Source organism: Vombatus ursinus, unplaced genomic scaffold (assembly GCF_900497805.2).
Source record: "Vombatus ursinus unplaced genomic scaffold, bare-nosed wombat genome assembly UNPS02004827.1, whole genome shotgun sequence".
NCBI lineage: Eukaryota > Metazoa > Chordata > Mammalia > Diprotodontia > Vombatidae > Vombatus > Vombatus ursinus.
In genome coordinates this window covers 483,125-503,722 of record NW_020944605.1, presented here as the reverse complement: position 1 = coordinate 503,722, position 20,598 = coordinate 483,125, and the positions used below count along the sequence as shown (strand labels likewise).

Here is a 20,598-nt window from a genome sequence, read left to right as displayed (position 1 = left end):
CCAACTAAGTTATCAGTTCTAGAAAGAATTGGTTTAAATTCTAATTGAATTATCTTTATACATCAGAATTTGTTACAGACACTTATTTCAAGTAGCCACAAAATCTTATTCCCATTGGTTAAGGAAGATTTTTATAAAATAATCAAGGACTTACTTATGATAATTCTTATAACATTGGCTCTCCTATGTCTTCACCCCCATTCCTTGCTATGACAAATTTGAAGTTATTATTTTGGCCTTTTTAAAGTAATGTTAAGGTGTCACTTTAAAAAAAATTTCAGAAACATCTGGGTATTAAATTCTTTACTATCATAGACAAAGCACACAATATTTTTTATTTCTGCAATACTGGCATAAAGTATTAGTGGGTTTTGGGGTTGTTTTTCTCCTCATATTTATCATAGGTTTTTAGAAAGTAGTTCCCAGTTCCATTTTCAAATAATTCATATCAATTCATATAAAAATTTTTGTATGTAGCTTCCATTCAACTTTGCTGAAAACGTTATCTTGCCAAGTCCAAGACCTTGAAAATTAAGTTATGTAAATCTCCTTTATTTTTCTTGTTTTAAAAGAGAGAGAAAGAAACTTCCCTGGGTTGCTGGCTTGGTGGTTTCTGTACTCACATCCAACATGTTTATTCAACTTAGAGTAGTATATGTCTGAAGTTTTTCCCCAACAGATAAGTAGACCAGTCCCAAATGAGAAATAAATGAGACCAGACGGATGTTAAGAGATTTAAGAGAGGCAGATAGGAGAAATTTTCTAAAAGGCTTTTCCTACCAATATCTGTTTGTTAGGCTACTGGCTGTAATGGAATAAGAACATTAATAAGAAGTAAGTGAAGTTTTCAACAAACATACTGTGATTTTTTTTCTCCCCTGCCCCCACTTTTTGCCAGTGCAGAAAATAATCCTATTTACAAATCAGTAATGTTCATCTTTACACGTTACCTTTGATCACAAAGCTTTATTTCTATACAACAAAAGTTTACATCTACCAAAAATGTACTTAGCTATACAAAAGTTACCCTTTGTTTGGCAGCTATAACAAATAAAACACTGGATATTAATGTTTTTCTTAGGGAGTTGTATTTTTACATAAAGTTTCTATTATACTTTTTGTGGCTGAAATGAGTAATTTTCTTAACCCTAAGTGGAAAATTTAATGAAAATAACATAGCTTTAAAGAACAAAATAATTGCCCTGACAATTAACTTGTGCCTTTTCAAACAACAACAAAAAAACAAAACACAAAAAAACCAAACCCAAAAACAAAGCAAGCTCAGGTCCCAGAGGTCACTCTCCAAATTATTGCTTTGGAACTTACGTTTCCTGTGTAACCTGCTGCTGGATCTCCACAGATAAATAAAAAGAGGTGTTGGTTTGGTTTTTTTCCCCACCTCCTGTTGAAACTTACATAGTTACTTTTACAATTCATAGTAAGGCTTTTCAATTAATCCTATCCAAATGTGTGCTTAAACATTGAGAGGCCTGACATGGCCATTTTGTGTTGTTTTCATTCAACCAGCAGTAGGCGATGAGCATCAAAATATTTGATTAAGAAGGCTAATTATACATTGGATAGATTCCTGAGAGAAAGATGTGTACAGTTTTTTTAAATTTATTTTTGAAAGAGAAATCAAAAGGCTGGGATTAAGCTGTTAGAATAGCAGCAGTAACTGGTTTGTTTGTTTGTTTTTCCTGTATTAGGGGTCGCACAGGAAGAATCCGTGTCCTATCTTTTAAAACTGGTGTTATTTCCTTGTGTAAAGCACATTTGGAAGACAAGTACAGATGTAAGTCATGCATATTAACTTGTGTGTATATTCTCATCTTTTTTTAATTTTGACTAATTATACTTCTAGTTAGTCAATGAGGAAAAAAATAACACTACTGTTCCATTTTCACACAAGGATCCACACATACTCTCATTGAGTGCTTTTTCTAGGCATGTTTTCAAAGCCTCACATGGTGTACCCTGTACCATTTCTTTATAGAAATAAAGGGTGTTTTTCTAAATAAAGAGAAAATCACTCAAGAAGGATTAGCTGCTCCTCCAATATGAGCGTTGTTGTACAACAAATTGAACGTTTCTGAATAAAACATATATTCTTTGGGGCTGAAGACTGTGATTTCCTGACCTAGCGGAAGTCAGAAAAATAGATTTGAAGGTTTAATCTGTGTTACTCTGTAGTCTGTGGGATTCATTGTTAACATGCATTCTACAATGTCTGGCATTTGCGTTCAAGACACATTGCTTACTTTGTCACTCAGTGCAGTGTTTTTTGAGAGGTAGCATGGTGTCATGTAGGAAGATTGCATTTGGAATCAGACCCAGGTTTTGAATTTTGACTTTGCTATTTATTACTTATGTGACCTTGGACCTCAGTTTCCTCAGTTGTAAAAATGAGGAACTAGGACTAGATGATCTCAAACTCTAAATTTATTGTCTATGATAGTAATTCAAGTTGTGCTCCTAAGTTTTAACTTTACAAAATTACTAAGATTTTATTACTAAAGAAAGAATAACAATTTTTAAAGCTGTTTTATCAGTGCTTTTTTTCTTTTTTATATCATTGTTACTTCTTAATGATTCCCTTCTGCCACCATTAAAACTATCTCATATTACAAATAAGTATAATCAAACAAAATATATTCCTTTATTGATCTTGTCTAAAAATGAATGCCTTATTTCACATTCGTAGTCCCCTACCTCTTTCTCAAGCGGTAGGAGGCATGTTCGCTTTAGTGGCCTCTCTGAGTCATGATTGAGCACTGCATTACTTCAGAGTTCTGAATTTTTTTAGTATTTTTTTTCCTTTATGTTATTGTAGCCATCATGTAAACTGTTTTCCTGGCTCTGCTTACTTAATTCTACATTAATTCATACAAGTCTTTGTGGATTTCTCAGAATTATTCATATTCATCATTGCTTATGGAACAGTAATATTCCATTACAGTCATATACCACTATTTGTTCAATCAGTGGGCGCCCATTTTTCTTCCTGTTCTTTGCTACCACCAAAAATGCTGCTGTGAACTTGTTTTGTATAAACGAGGCTTTTTCTTCTGTCTTTGGTCTGCTTGGGGTGATGTCAAGTAGGGGTATTGCTATTCACAGTTCCCCCAGCATTGCATTAATGTGCCTGTCTTCCCTCAGACCCTCCAACCTTCTCCAGTTTCTTTTTTCCCCTTTGACAATCTTATGGATGTGAGGTGAAACCTCAGAGTTTTAAGATAAACATTTCTCTTGTTGAGTTGGGGGCATTAAGAAAGCATGACTTTACATGTCTTTAAAATGTCAGTCCTACATGCTGTTGGTTTTGACTGACAATTGGATTGTTCCTAAAAAGAAAATACAAGGGCAGTGAGGATTTAAATGGCATGTTCCCTTTCTTTCTCCCAAGAGTTTGCGAACATAGAAATAAGCACTTAGCTTATGTGAAGTCCATTCTTAAATGGAAAAAAAATATATCCTTGTTACCTGTTTGTGGTGATGTGTATGTGTAGATGTGTGTGCCATACACAGGGAAGAAATGAAGGGAAATAAATCAGGCAGTGCTTTCACATATAATATTGTAGTTATAGAGATAGGAGAGAAAACAGAATGAGTTGACCCATACCCAGCATGTATTCAGCTTCATGTTTCAAATCCATAAATTTCCAGTATCTGAGATTTCACCATTGTATTCTTAGATGATAAATTTCTGGAGATTAAAAAATAAAAGAAAGTAAGAGAAAGAAATCACCAAGTGGTGAACTTCATTGCATCTCCCTGCACCTAACTAGCCAGGTCCTTGGATAATAATAAGAATAATTGTAATTAAGATAGCATTTTGAAGTTTCAAGATTCATTACAAATTGATCTCATTTGAGCCTCACCATCACACTATTCAAATACTGATACACTCATTTTACAGATGAGGAAACTGAGGCTGGGAGAAGAGACATCACTTACCATGGCCAAACAGTTAGTATGTCATCAGTAGGATTTGAACTCAGGTCTTTCTGATTCCAGGTCCAGTAGTTTTTATCACTGAACTGTCTCTCAGCTAGACAATACTAAAAAATGTCTGTCACTTTACTTGTCCTTGAAGTCTTTTAAGCTTGTCACTATTTGGGAAACTGTGACAGAGAAGCAATTCCTTAATAACCAAGGGTCAAAGCTTGGCCATGGAGAAGACATGAGAAAATTTACTCCCTTTCTTTCATTGGAAAAGTGGAGGATCGTGGTTGTGGAATGTGTATATGCTTTCAGATATTGTCAGTGTGTTGATTTGTTTTGGTAAACTTTAAAAATACAAACAAAAAAAAACCACTTTGACATAAAGGAAGGCTTTGTGGAAGTGGGGAAGGAAAATACTCAGGAATGGCATAAACAAATCAATAAAATAGTTTTAATTAAAAAAGAACAGCTACTTCTGTATCATGATGAGCCATCATTTTATTATGATAGGACTTTATTGAAGGTTCCCTGACCCCAAGATATTTTTACATTAATGTTATCTAGATGCACTTTTGAGTTGTCTTTCTTGCCGATATTTATCCTACCCTGAAACTAAGTAGACAAAACACTCAAACTGAAAAGGTTTTTTCTTAGACATTTCTGATAAATTCCTTTCAGGATACTCTTCTGTATTCAGATAGCACTTGCTCTTTTAGATTATGAATTTCTTTTGGATCAGACTGTCCATGTCTGTCCACATACAGGGACTAGGGCCTGTGACTATAAATTAATGGTGAAAGATGTCAGGAATTGTATTTCTAATACAGCTGAAAGGGCATGATAACGATAATAATTTTTAAGTGGGCAGTATGAAAACATATTCATGACATTGGGATAAACATGTTTTTGTTAATTGGGTAACATAAATAGGTACTACAGTTGGTCATGGCCTAAATTTTGTTACTACTATGTTTGAAATATCCTTAGAGAATATCTTAATACGACCGGTTCCCTGAGAATGGAATTGTGCTGGTAATAGTAAGAGTTGATTACTTCTTTTGAAGCTTGGATTTTTGGTAACTTGTTTTTAAGACATATCAAATGCGTTTCATTTCTGAAAATAACACAAACATTATGCCAGTTTTTTGCTATATTTGAACAATTGTTGGCCAGTCCTTTGATTTAACAGATTTTTACAAGTTTTGATATTTCTTAAAATGATTTTCTGATTCCAAACATAGAAGGTACTTTGAACCATTTTTTAGGAATTTTGCTAATAAAATAAGTCCCAATTAATATGAAAACTTTTTATCTCCAGTAATGCTTATGTATACAAATTCACAAAATATTGTGATCTGAGCTTGGAATTCTCACTAGTTATCAGTGCCAGGATATAAATTTCACTTTAGGATTATACTTACTTCAGCATTGTACAGTTTAATTTATACAATTTTGATTAATCCAGTTTATGCCCAGAGTAAATGGCGCAAATTGGTGTACGGTAGAGATGATCTTACACAACATGACTATTTGTCACTATAACAAACTTTAAAAAAAAGTTTTCAGAACAATTCTGGGTGCAGCCATTTTACTATTTGCATTTTCTCCTTTCCTTGTAGATCTTTTTAAGCAGGTGGCAAGTTCAATGGGATTTTGTGACCAGCGCAGGCTGGGCCTCCTTCTGCATGATTCCATCCAAATCCCAAGGCAGCTGGGCGAAGTTGCCTCCTTTGGAGGCAGCAACATCGAGCCAAGTGTCAGGAGCTGCTTCCAGTTTGTAAGTTGCTTATGTTTTATTTATCACCATGTTGTCCTGGGGTCATTTTTAGGTTTGAGTGTAAGGGGGAAGGCTCACACATAAGCTCAAATGATCATTCCCTTAACAAGATGAGGCAACAGAAAATAATAATTACAATTAATAATAACTAACATTTATATAGTGTTTACTATGTGTCAGGCACAGTGATAGGCACTTTACAATTATTTTCTCATTTGATCCTCACAACCACCCTGGGAAATTTAGGTGCTATTATTATTCCCATTTTACAAATTAGGAAACTGAAGCAAACAGATTAAGTAAGAGTCGCACAGCTAAGTAAGTATTTCAGGCTAGATTTGAACTCAGGTCTTCCCTACTCTAAGCCTGCCACTCTATCCATAGTGCCACCTAATTGCCCCAAGAAGAATAAGCATAGGCACAGAATAGCCACTTAATCAGCAGGCATTTATTATTTGCTTCCTATAGGTCAGGCAGCTAGATGGTGCAGTGGATAGAGTGCCTGGCCTGGAGTCAAGAAGACTCCTGAATTCAAATCTGGCCTCAGACACTAGCTCTGTGACCCTGGGCAAGTCACTTAACTTTGTTTGCCCTGGTCTCTCATGTGTAAAACGAACTGGAAAAGGAAATGGCAAATCACTCTAGTATCTTAGCCAAGAAAACTCCAAATGGGGTCACAAAGCATTGGACACAACTGAAATGACTAAACAATAACAACAGGGACCAGGCATTGTGTTAAGTGTTAGGGATACAAGAAAAGGCAAAACTTGATGCCTGGCCTAAAGGAGCTTACATTCTAATGCAGGAGACAGAATGTAAATAACTAGATACATGCAGAGTCCATACGAAATAGAAGGTAATACAGATAGTTAGGTACAGGGGTGGGGAACCTGTTGAAGTCCTATGTGACTCTCTAGGTCCTCGGGTGTGGCCTTTCGACTGAGTCCAAATTTTACAGAACAAATCTTTTTAGTGAGGCAATTGGGGTGAAGTGACTTTCCCAGGGTCACACAGCTAGTAAGTGTCATGTGTCTGAGGCTGGATTTGAACTCAGGTCTTCCTGACTTCAAGGGTGGAGATCTATCTACTGCACCACCTAGCTACCCCAACAAATCCTTTTATTAAGGGGATTTGTTCTGTGAAGTTTGGATTCAGTCAGAGGTCTGCACTTGAGGACCTAGAGGGCCACCTGTGGCCTCGAGACTGCAGGTTCCTCACCCCTGAGCTAGAAATAAGTAAGTGCTCCATGAAGGGCTCCCTGAAGAAGTGTAGAATCTGAGCCGAGTTTTGAAGGAAGCCATGCAAACAGAGGTAGAAATGAGGGATGTGAGCATTCCAGGCACGGAGGAGGCATACCACCAGGCTGGGAGCAGGAGTGTCCTGTAGGCCAGGGTGGTTCTATTGTAGAGTACTTGGAGGTGTGTAAAGCATAAGATACCTGGAAAGGTAGAAAGGAGCCAGGTTGCAAAGAGTTTAAATGCCAAACAGATGAGTTTATATTTTATCTTGGGGATGATAGGGAGCCAATGGAGCTCATTGAGCAGGTTGGGGACATGTGCCATAGAAAAATGACCTTTAGGGGCATAGAGCACCGGCCCTGAAGTCAAGAGGACCTGAGTTCAAATCTAGCCTCAGACCAAACACTTAACACTTACTAGCAGTGCGACCCTGGGCAAGTCACTTCACCCCAATTGCCTAAAAAAAAAAAAGAAAGAAAGAAAGAAAGAAAAGAAAAGAAAAATGACCTTGGCAGCCAAATGAAGGATGCAATAGATGAGTGTGGAGAGACTTGAGGAGAGGAATTGGTAATCAATTTTTACAGAAATTTCATCAAAGTTTTTGAATGACCTTTATTATAAGGTGTTTAAGAACACAGTTTCTTAGTTAATATGTATATACTGCTGAGTAACTAAAATAAGGGGCCTTCTAAAGGTTTTATGCTTCAAATATTTAGCCACAGGAGACAATGCAAAGTCGGGTATGACACATTTTTTTCTTTTGTATTTGATCATCTTTTGATCCCAGAATAAAGCTAGATATTGAAGTTAGGCTCTTGGGATTCTTTTAATGAAATTTAAATGCATTTCCAGCAAATAAAGCATAAAAATATACATAAGATATTTATGTAGTCAATATCGACAGGTCGTAAAAATAAACCTTACAGTGGAATATCAGCTTTATTATAAGGTATGTAATTAAAGTCAGTGGATTTGTTAGGTAGCTTGTCTCTATTCTTTCAGGCATCTTAAATATTCATTCATTGGCAGCTTAGATAGATGGCAGAAGGGATTGAACACTGGGCCTTGAGTCAGTAAGACCCGAGTTTAAGTTTGGCTTTAGACACTTACTAGGTCTTTGACCCTAGGCAAGTGACTTAACCTCTGTCTGCCTCAATTTCCTCAACTATAAAATGGTGATAATAATAAATAAATAATAGAACACTCCCAGGGTGTTTGTGAGCATTACCTGAGATAATATTTGTAAAGAGCTTAGCACAGTACCTGGCACATTGTAGGCCCTTAAAAAATGCTTTTTCCTTCCTTTCTCCTCATCAGTATTTTTATTTATTTAATTACATTTTATTTTTTTCAATTTACAAACGTTTATTGTTTGCTTTCTCTCCCACATCCCTCTACCTCCCCACAAAAGAAAAACAAATATAAATATATATAGTCAGGCAAAGCAAATCTCCACATTGGCCATGTCCAAAAATGTGTGTCTCATTTTACATATTTAGGCCATCACCTGTCTTTTGGCAGATAGGTAGCATTCTTCATCATTGGTCCTCTTGAATCATAGTTGGTCATCACACTTATCTGAGTCCTTAAGTCTTTGAAGTTGTTTTACACTTTTGTTATAGTATAAAAGGTTCTCATTCTGCTTACTTCACTTAGTATGACTTCATACAAGGCTTTCCAGGTTTCTTTGAAACCCCTTCTTTTGTTGCTTCTTAGGATACAACAATAGGCCTTTTTTTTTCCAGGTTATGCATGTATAGTTATGTAAAACACTTCGATAGTAGTCATGTTGTGAAAAACTAACTATATTTCCCTTAATCCTATCCCACCCCCCATTTATTCTATTCTCTCTTTTGACCCTGTCCCTCCTCAGAAGTGTTTGCTTCTCATTACCCTCTCCCCAAATCTACCCAATCCTCTATCATCTCCCTGCTCTCTTGTCCCCTTTCCATACTCAATTGAGTGTGTATGTTATTTCCTCCTTAAGCTAAATCCTATGAGAATAAGATTCACTCATTCCCTCTAATCTTTCCCCACTTCCTCTCCACTATAAAAGCCTTTTCTTGTCTGTTTTATGTGAGATAATTTACCCCATTCTGTCTCTCCCTTTCTCCTTCTCAGAGTATATTCCTCTCTCACCCCTTAATTTTATTCTCCAGATATCACCCTTTCATCATCAGCTCACCCTGTGCCCTCTGTCTACTTATCTATATACATACATTAATTTTTTTCCCTTCAACTACCCCTAATACTGACAAAGTTCTCATGAGTTACAAATATCGTCTTTTCATGCAGGAATGTAAACAGTTCATCCTTAATAAGTCTCTTATGATTTCTCTTTCCTATTTACCTCTTCATGTTTCACTTGAGTCTTGTATTTAAAAGTCAAATTTTCTATTTAGCTCTGGTCTTTTCATCAAGAATGCTTGAAAGTCCTCTATTTCACTGAATGTCCGTTTTTTCTCCTGAAGGATTATACTCAGTTTTGCTGGGTAGGTGATTCTTGGTTGTAATCCTGTCTCCTTTGATCTCCAGAATATTATATTCCATGTCCTGCAATCTCTTAATGTAGAAGCTGCTAAATCTTGTGCTGTACTGATTGTGTGTCCACAATACTTAAATTGTTTCTTTCTGGCTGCTTGCAATATTTTCTCTTTGACCTGGGAACTCTGAAATTTGGCTACAATATTCCTAGCAGTTTTCCTTTGGGGCTCTCTTTCAGGAGGTGATCAGTGGATTCTTTCCAGTTCTATTTTACCCTCTGGTTCTAGAATATCAGGGCAGTTTTCCTTGATAATATCTTTAAAGATGATATCTAGGCTCTTTTTTTGATCATGGCTTTCACATAGTCCAATAATTTTTAAGTTATCTCTCCTAGATCTGTTTTCCAGGTCAGTTTTTTTTTTTTTCCAGTGAGATATTTCACATTATCTTCTATTTTTTCATTCTTTTGGATTTGTTTTACAGTGGCTTGATTTCTCATAAAATCACTAGGTTCCAATTGCTTTATTCTAATTTTTAAGGATGTATTTTCTTCAGTAAGCTTTTGGACTTCTTTTTCCATTTGGCCAATTTTGCTTTTTAAGGCATTCTTGTCCTCATTGGCTTTTTGGACCTCTTTTGCCATTTGGGTTAGTCCATTTTTAAGGTGTTATTTTCTTCAGTATTTTTTGGGTCTCCTTTAGCAAGCTGTTGATTTGTTTTTCATGATTTTCTTGCATCACTGTCATTTCTCTTCCCAGTTTTTCCTCTACTTCTCTTCCTTGCTTCTCAAAATCCTTTTTGAGCTCTTCCATGGCCTAGGACTGATTCATATTTTTCTTGGAGGCTTTGGATATAGGAGCTTTGACTTTGTTGTCTTCTTGTGGTTGTATGTTTTCGTCTTCTTTGTTACCTGAGAAAGATTCTCTGGTCTGCCTTTTTTTGCGAGGTTTGGTCGTGATCCCAGCCAATTACTTGAGTTTTAAACTCTTTGTAAAGGTAGGGGTCTGCTTCCGGTGTGGAGAATGGACTGTCCCAAGCTTTGGGGGTTTTGTGCAGCTGTTTTCAGAGATACTTCTTGGGACCTGTAAATTTCCAGTTCTTCCAAGGTGGTATGATAAGGGGTGAGGTGTTTACTCCTTTCCTAGCCTGTGTTCTGATCTATGAGTGACCACAAGCACTCTTTTGTGCCTTGGAATGGTGAGGAGGATTTCTTCTCCACCACCAACACAAGCTTCACCACACCAGCACTCCTCTTTGCCCCAGGACCGCCACCCAGAACTGTGACCCAGAGCCAAGCACGGGCAAAGCAAGAGATTCCTGCCTCAGCACCAGCAAAGAGATCCCTGCAATCCCCCTCTGATCAGCCACTCAATTCCCCCTCAGTCTGTGGGCCGGAAGCTCTAGAGGCAACCACCTCCCCAGGGCTGAGCTCAGGGACTGGGGCTAGGACCAAGCTTCTCTCTCTCAGCAGTCACAGGCTTTTCCAACTGACCTTCTAAGTTGTCTTCGGCGTTCGTGGGTTGAGAGGTTTGGTAACTGCCACAGCTGCCCATGATTCAGTCCTCTGAGGCCTGCTTCAGGTTCACTGAGGCCTGTTTTGCCTGCGTGCCCACACCAAACAACATTCCTCTCCCGACCTGGCACCATATACCTTTCTGATCAACCATCCAGGCTGTCTTGGGCTGGAAATTTGTTTCGCTTGTCTTTTTGTGGGTTCTGCTGCTTTAGAATTTGTTTAGAGCCATTTTTTACAGGTATTTGGAGGGGTTTGGGGGACAGCTCAAGCAAGTTACTACTTTTACTCCGCTATCTTGGCTCCGCCCCCCCCCAACAGTAGGCCTTTACATTCATATACCAGAACTCATATACTCTACCAGTAACCAACTATTTCCCAATTGATGGTCATCCTTTCAGTTTTTAGTTTTTTATCACTACAAAAAGAGCTGTACTTTCTCCTTTTTCTTTGATGTCTTTTAGATATAAGCCTACTAATGGTATTGCTGGGTTAAAGAGTTTGTACAGTTTAGTAACTTTGGAGGCATCATCCCTAATTTGCTTTCAAGAGTGGCTTGACCAATTCACAGCTTCACCAATAGTGCACTAATGTATCTATTTTCTGATAGCCCCTTTATTATTTGTCATTCTTCCCATGATGTCACCATTGCTGGGTGTAAGGTGGAACTTCAGAGGTCCTTTAATTTGTATTTATCCAATTATTTATTTTGAACATTTTTTTTCACATGGCTATTATTAGTGTAGATTTCTTCCTTTGAGACTGTCTGCTCATGTCCGGTAACCATTTATCAGCTGGAGAAATGGCACTTTAAAAAAAATTAATTTTAATCATATCTTATATGTTACAGGGACTTCTTAAGTAACAAAGGTTTTAGATCCCTGATTAACTCCAAATTAATTATATCCAGGCTGATCTTTTGTCAAGTGTATTTAAGTTACTGTTAGATCATTCAAGTTTTAGAAGCCTAAAGAATTATTTTTCCAGATAAGTAGTTCCAAATTAGAATAACTTCTGCTGTTTATCCAGGATAGTTTGCATTTCTAGAAGGGGAGTAGCAGTGTTTTTGTATTTATCATTCCTTGCTTTGATTAGACAAGAAGTAGAATTATGGTCATGTAAGCATGTTGATTTTTTTTTAAGTCAGATATATAAACAAGGAAAAAAAGTCATGTCATCTTTTCCCAAAACTGTTAGTAGTTTCAGTACAAAAAGAAAAACAAAAATGATTGTATATGAACTTGTGAACTTGAGCATACTTTTTAAAAAAATAATTCAAATTTAACATGTTGGTTCCAGCACTACTCATTTTTTCTGTGTCCCCTTTTGAACTTCTCTCTGCTTTCTTCTGTTTCTTTTTAATGATTTGTTGACAATCTTGTTTCTTTTCTTCATTTTTTTACTATTACAATCACCACCTTTCCTTTCCACCCTCCTGAAATGCAACTCTTCCCTCTGGAGGAGAAAGTAAAATCCCTCTTGAGGTATTCTATGAGTATGGTCATGAAATGAGCATGGTCATGAAAAACAAATTCACACATTGGTTCTATTTGAAAATTTCTGTTTCTTTGCTTAACCAGTCTTATCACTTCTGTGCCAAGATGTGGAACACATGGATTATCATCAGGCTTCTGTAATCATAATTGACTATTGCATTGATCATAGTTTTAAAGCCTTTCAACTATTTGTTTTCTTTACAATCTTGGAGTCATTTGATATATTGTTTTCCTTATTCTCTATATCTCCTTATATGGACATACTTTTATTTCTGGAGATGACATTTTATATCTTCAGTTCTAGCAAATAGGCAAATAAAATTCTTAGAAGATATACCTAAATCTTTCAGTAGACGTCATTTACATATTATCTCATCAGTAGAATAGCTTTGGATAGACTAGTGTCTACAGGTATATGTTACTTATGACTGATAATTTATCTGTCCAGTTTTTAACAGTTTCCCTGGTAAGAATCTGTAGAACAATATAATAAGTAAATTAGAATATGGAACATATTGCCTGTCAGATTATTTATGGGATAGAAGTATTTATGAGTAAACAAGAGATAGACAGGATTGTGAGATATAAAATAGACAGTTTTGATTACATTAAATTAAAAAGGTTTTGTACAAATAAAACCAGTATCACCAAGAGTAGAAAGAAAGCAAAAAATTTGGGAAAAAATGTTTGTATTTTCTCAGATAAAGCCCTCATATCTCAGATATTTAGAGAAGTTAGTCAAATTTATAAGAATATCAGTCATTTCCCAATTGATAAATGGTCAAAGGATATGAACAGGTAGTTTTTGGAAGAGGAAATCAAAGCTATATGTAGTCATATAAAAAAATGCTCTGAATCATTATTGATTAGAGAAATGCAAATTAAAGCGACTTTGAGATACTATCTCACACTTGACTAAAATGATAGGAGAAAATGACCAATTATGGAGGGATGTGGAAAAATTGGAACACTAATACACTTGTTGGTGGAATTATGCCCAAAGGGTTATAAAACTGTACATGCCCTTTGACCCAACCATGCCAATATTAGGTCTATTTCTCAAGGTGATCAAGAAAAGAGGAAAAGGACCTATATGTTCTAAAATATTTATAGCAGCTCCCTTTGTGATAGCAAAGATCTGGAAATTGAAGGGATGCCCATCAGTTGGGGAGTGACTGAATAAGTTGTAGTATATGATTGCAGTGGAATACTACTGTGCTATAAGAAATGATGAGCAGATTGATTTTAGAAAAACATGGAAGGACTTAAAAGAAATAAGCAGAACCAAGAGAACATTGTATATACAGTAATAGCAATATTGTTTGAAGTCATTGAGAATGACTAAGCTATTTTGAGAAAGATGAATATTTAAGTCAACTACAAAGGCCCTTTAAAGGAAGATGCTGTCTACCTCCAGAGAAAGAAGTGATATGTGGAAGTATATATTGTATGGTTTCACATGTATGTGTGTGTGTGTGTGCATGAAATGTTGGCCTTCTCTACTGTGGGGTTGACGGGGTGGGGGAAGGGAGACAGCTTGGAACTCAAAATGTAAATAATTAATTAGTATTTTTTTTTTAATTTAAATCTGTAGAATAGTTTTCAGATTTCTGCTGTCCTTCGCTCTTTAAAAATATCCCTCATTTCACCCTTCAAGTCCCCCTCCCCTAACTCTCACTTTCACCCCTTTTAATTATTCATTTTCTAGCCTCTTAGATTCCATTCATCTCTTTCATATGCTGTTATACAGTCTACAGTTTACAAATGGATAGTGTTACCTAAGGTCATAAGTCAGTTTTCAGAAGTTTGATGTTTCCTGAATATTAGGAGCAGGAATTTCTCCTACCCTGTTATGGTGTTTGCCAAAACAATTGGATCAGAATTCCTGAGGTTCTGAGATGCAGGGAAAATGGCCTTGAAGCCAAAGGGAAGTGAGAATTGTGAGGAAATGTTTAGGGGTTGGCCATCAGTGATGAAGTCAGGGTTTTAGTTGGGGTAACAGTATTCTGAATTTGTAGTATCAGAGTCAGTGAGTATCCAGGTCTTAAGTAAATGGCCCACCTTGTTGTGGGTGATGGTAAAGAGGGGTCTGGATTTTTGATAGTAAACAATGACATTAGTGCTCTGGATTTCCAGAAAGCTGTGGAGGCAGAGTTCAGTGGTGGTGCCAGAAGAAAGAAAAGAGGATGGAATTAGGGACAGAATATTCTTGAGAAACTGGCTCAGAAGTGATAGACCCAGAAATATTGGTTCCCAGGTAAAATTGGAGTTTCTGGGATGAGCCAGGAGAAAAGCCATTCTCAGATTGGGTTGGACCTTTAGAAGTAAATAATGGCTACTTGTAAATCAGGCATTTTAAATGTCAGGACATTTTTTCAAGTCTTCTCACAGCACTCTTCCAGCTGGCTGGCCTCATCCCCATGTCCTTGTTCTGTAACACCACTATCAAAAGGGTCTTCTGTATTGATGGACGTGACAGACTAACCCCTTTGAACATCTTCTAACACCTTCCCATTGCTTTATCAGCCAGAACTAAGATTTTTTTCTCTCTGCTTCAAGGTCCTTCATAACCAACATTACTTGTATTTTTGAACTTCTCTGTCTTCTTTCTGTCTCTTTCCTCTGTTTCTTGGTGGCACAGTGGTGCTGAATTTGAAGAGAGAAAGACCAAAATTCAAATCCTGCCTCAGACACTTACTAGCGTTTTAACTGGACAAGTCAATTAGCCTTTTCGGCCTTGGTTTCCTTATCTCTAATATGAGGATAGTAATAGCATCTACATTATTACACAGTCATTATGAAGATCAAATGTAATAAATTGTCTAACTGCTTTATAAACCTTAAAAAGGCTATATAAATGTTAGCTGTTATTATTTTTCCTTTGATCATTTATCATACTAATATTTCTGAGTCTTCTTTTGAGTCACATCTGGAATCTGAAATACCTTCTTCCATGCTATCTAGATGTCCTCTCTTCCTTCTTAAGTACTTTAGTAAACCATGTTGTCCCATGCTTCCCCAGAGACCTTTCCCTACTAAGTAAAATAAGGATCAGAATTTCTTTTATTTTCACTGTACTCAACATAATTCCCATAGGCCTCTTGCTTTGCCTCACAGAATGTATTTTCCATAGCATTGATCAATAATGTCAATGCATTTAATTTGGGTAATAAACTTAGCCAGCATGAGCATTGTTGACCATGACTTTGTTTCCACACGTGAGTGTCTATTTTAAATGGAAAATCCATATATGGCAGGGAGCATTTGCTTTGCCACCTTTCTTCAGCATTCAACAGTGTCACATTCAACTGAGCCTTCATTAAGTTTTTTAACATCAGTGATAGTGGAGCAAATGTTTGAGCTTAAATATCCACATTTGATTCTTAGGAATACCAAGCCTCCTTAGCTTGTGGAATAGGATGGAAACTTTATAGATTTTCCACTTAGGTTAACATCATGGTTGGTTAAGAAAGTATATATTAATAACTCATATTTACATTGTACTTTCAGGTATACAAATATTTGAGTTTACCATAATTGATTTTTTTAAAAATTAAACCCACTGCACAAACGATAGGAGTGCTTATAAACAGTGAGTTACAACCTAGAAAGTCTATGAAATTAATTAATATTACTGGATGTTAAATATAAGCTTAGATTAGATTTGGCATAGAAATACATATAGTTACTTATTTAATACTAAAGTGATATTTCACATGATTATACCATCTTATCAATATATTCAATTTCTAGGCTTTTTTATAAGCTGAATATTAATTACAACAAATACAGATTGAAAAACATAAAATTGTAGAATAGGCCTCCTGTTTTATTTAGGAGAAGGACAACTGACAATTTTTCTATTTGTTTTTTAAGTTTCTCTTATTCCTTTCAAGCCTTGGCTGTGAAAACCTTTTTTATTAAGAATTTTTATTATTGGAAACCTTAGCTTTAGCTGCTTTCTTTTAGATCTAATTCATTTTCCTCAAAAATTTTTCATCAGACTCGAATGACAGCAGGATAAGGCACAGTATTGGCCACACCCAGGCGTCTATTTTATGTACTGCTCCTCCTAATGGGTGAACCTGTGCTTGTTCTAAGCCAGTTCACAGCATTGTAGGCATGTTAGTGCCTAATGTGCTTATGGGTGTATGTAGCAGATCCCCTCACCTATACTGTAGTTGCAGGAATTCAGATTTCACCTGGTGAGGTTGACAGTTGGGAAAGCTGTACGGTACTTCTCAGAAGACAGCTTTGCATATCCCAGCCTCTTTTTTTTTCTAATTATCTTTTTCTTATCTTTTACTTAATTTTGCATTTAAATTGCAAAGTCTTTAAAAGAGAAAATATCTTCCATATGCCTACCAAACTAGATAACCATAGAAAGTGACACCTAAAATATTGGAAGAAAAATAGGAGGTTCCTGGAGACCAAATGGAAGAAAGGATAAGGCAGTAAGACCAGAGGCTTTAGATATCTGTTCATATGTCTATACAAAGAATGGATAATAAGCCAGGTGAACTAGTAATGTAAGGAAGCAGAGCAATCAAGGTATGTGCCGGGAGTGGAAGTAGCACTGTATGTTAAGAAATATACTCTGAGAAAATTCAGGAATTGGGGCTAAGGGACTATAATAGAGAAAATTTCGGTAATGATCAATATATTGAGAAAAAAAGCAGTATTGTCAGAGGGTTATACTACCAACTACCTAAACTGAAGGAAGGAGTTCAGGGATGGGCGGATCAATAAGAGATCACAGAAGCAGGAGATAACTGGGAATTGGGGTTGGTACATTCTTGGATTAACTTGATGATAATTTCATTATTCTAAAGATTGGATTCGTAACAAGGATAACTGCTTATTCTAGAAGTATTCTGATGAACAAGTACAAATTCTGTGCTGAAATAGAAACAATGTGAATCTTGTGGAGAAGTGACTCCATATTAGAAATTGATAGAGGAGAAGACATTGGGTATAATCTAATACACCCTAGATAAGCAATAATTGAGTGCAAAAGGTTAAAAGAAAAGATAGGTTGGATCCCTTGGACTAAAATTCTGCAGGGGAAGTAAGCTCCAGAAGAATGAGGAGCTCTCAAGAGTTAAATCTGAAGATGTTAATAGAAGTAATTCCAATGAGAAATGAGAGGGAGAGGTGTTCAAAGAGGCCAAGAAACAGGAAACTTATTGAACAACTTAAATTTTTAAAAGATATATGTAGAAGACTAAAAAAAGAGAAAAGTAATGCAGGATGAATATAAGAGTGCTAAGATCCTGTAAGAATAGTACTAGGAGCACCAAAGCTCAGGAGGAGCTAAGGCTAGTTATGAATGCTGGATACAACAAAAGCAGTTTTTTATATGTGATGAGAAAAAAAAAGAAGCAAAGAAGGCAAGGGACCACTACTCAAAGGATGGAATGATGAAAAGGGATGTTGGAAGACAGGCAGAATTACTCAGCTGTTCATTCTGCTCTTGTTTCCTCTCCCAAGGAGAATGATCTCCTGTCTAGAAACGACAGGTTAACCACAAAAATGCTTAATGGAGTTGAAATCCAAATAAGGGGACTATCATAAAGAATATATACCAGCCCTCAGTTAGTTTACATTACCAGGTCCTGATGAATTACATTCCAGATAACTAGGCAGATCCCAGTTTTAGGTCATTTATCTTGATTTGACTTCCTGGCAGAATTCTGGAACATATCATTAAAAGTATGAATAATGTCCCTAAAAAGTAAAGAGTTGATCTGTGAGAGCCTTCCATGGTTTCATCAAGGTCAATTCCAATCAGATTACCTTTGTTTCCTTTTTTTGATGGGGTCATTAGCCTAATAGATCAAGTGAATGGTGTAGATGTAATTTACTTAGATTTTGGCAAATCATTTAATTCTGTATACCTTATTTTCATACTTTTTATATTAGTTCCATGTCTTATTCTGTGTCTTTCATGCTGTTTTGTGGACAAGATGGAGATGTGAACAAGATGATGTTAAAATTAGTTGAATTCAGAACTGGTTAAATAATTTGGATCTAAAGAATACTCATTAATGGGCTGATGTTGACTTGGAGGGGTTGATAGTGGAGTACTCAAGAGATTTTTTCTTTGATCCTGTGTTGTTCAATAATTTTAATCAATGATTAGATGAAGCTATAGATGGCTTATCTCATACATTTAGCAAATGGCCAGATGATACAAAGTTGAAAAGGTTTTGAATAATAGTACCCCAAAAGGTCTTGTCAGAAAAAAAGCAATGAGTCAGGGCAAATATGAAAAGACATAATTTAATACGGTATCATAAATTTAGTGCTGGAAGTGACTTTGGGGACTACCACTTCATTTTATGATGAGACATTAAGCAAATACCATGATAAACAATGATTCAAGGTAATTCTGTGTTTTAGATGCATATATATGAATGGTAGTACTTTACTGCAGAAATCTGTCAGCTGTATGCCAACTGCATTAGCTATACCATTGAAGCTAATGGGCTTTTTCAGACCCCTTGATAAGGGGATATAACAGTCTGGGAATACTAACTTGTTAATGGTTGAAAACTACTTTTTGCTTGGGTCAACTATATAAAGATATAGATATCTATGAATATCTAATCTATCTCTCCTCCAATTGGTTATGTTTAGATTCTTGCCTTTGTTTAGACATATGTGTGCGTGCGTATACACATGTCATAACAGCATACTTATTTCTTGCCTATACAGTCACCTTAGCACTTCATATCTGGGCTATATGGCAGCAGGAATGACATAGGAACTTACTGAAACAAGAAGTGTTTAGACTCCACCTAAGACCCATGGCCCTAGGATGGGGCAACCTGAAAAGAAATGCTAAATGGTGTTTTTTATATGCTAATCAAAATGACTCAGTACGAACACATCAATCAGGGGATGGGACAATTGAGATCAAGCAAAGATAATAGGCCAGAATCTAGGTTTAACCAATAGAAAGAAAGTAGTGCAATATTATTACATCTGTAATGTGTGAGCAGTCCCAAGGATACAAAATGGGATGATATAAAGTCTCTAGCATTCTATGAATTAAATCCCATAGACCACATATACTGGTGAAATAAATAAATCTTGAGTAAGTGATGTAGACAACAGTGACTCTAGGAATTTAGGAGAAAGAGATGTGGGTAATAGTGGTGGGAGAGACCTTTATGGAAAACTCAGTTTTTAAACTGTGCCTCGAAGAATGAGTAGGACACTGGATACATTTATACAGATCAGGAAGGGTTGGGTAGGACATAGAGCAAGGCAAAGGCATGAAGATTTTTGCTTTACTTCTTCCCTTTAGTCATGCTTCTTTTTAATTATCATACTTTTCTGGTTAGATGGAAGTTTTTTTTTTCCTTGGGATGCTTTCCCTTGATTAATAATCTCATGCAAGGTGTATCTTTTTTGTTCAGCGTTCGGCATCAACATTCCTGTTCTTTATTCATAGTGGAGTCAAAATTGAGAGAGGTTTACAGTATTTGGATTTAATACAGTTTTCAGCAGCCTGATAAACTTTGCAATAATTTGCAGTCCCAGTGGAGAGTTGGCACTAAAGGTGAACTTTAGAATCTACTTCCCCAGCTCTGACTTTTGCAGTCAGGTACCCTGGCAACCACCTTGTCTTGTGTGTGCAGCATGCATGAAAATGGGATGTTTATTCTAGCTAAAGATAACAGAGCAGGAGAAATCCCCTTTGCTCTTTGTTTGAAGTGTAAGACCTTGGGAATGTGAGGAGGCCAGTTCCTTTCTGTCAGCATGTCCCTTGAGTTTCTAAAGGCTGCTTTTTCTAGTAGCAAGGACAAATGGTAATAAAATGCTTAAGTGTTTCCTCCAAGCATTTCCACAAGCATTCCTTTTGCTGGAGAAAAAGCAGCTTTTTTTGACTTTAGCTGATGAGCCTTTCCTTAGATTCTATTTTATTTCTACTCCACCCCCCACCCCCTGCTGGCTGGGGAAACCAGCTCTTCAATACTTGCAGAATTAGAAAACCATAGATGGTGATTCAGTCTGGGTGGGGTAGTAAAAAGAATTGGTCATGAGTCTGCACGTGTATTACCCCGGGGATATCTCCTTTATATTTTGTCTCGTGTGTGTGTGTGTGTGTGTGTGTGTGTGTGTGTGTGTGTGTGTGTG

At 36.5% G+C, this 20,598-nt stretch overlaps 1 protein-coding gene across 4 annotated transcripts in view; it reads left to right on the top strand.

Annotated features, from left to right (window-relative positions):
* Nucleotides 1–20,598, top strand: part of DMD (dystrophin) — a 2,133,690-nt gene that overhangs the window by 2,032,424 nt on the left and 80,668 nt on the right. For all 4 annotated transcript variants that reach the window (XM_027841976.1, XM_027841994.1, XM_027841966.1 and 1 more), the window contains 2 exons: nt 1,710–1,795; nt 5,565–5,722. In XM_027841976.1, coding sequence (XP_027697777.1) covers nt 1,710–1,795; nt 5,565–5,722 — 244 coding nt within the window. The remainder of the gene's footprint in view (nt 1–1,709; nt 1,796–5,564; nt 5,723–20,598) is intronic.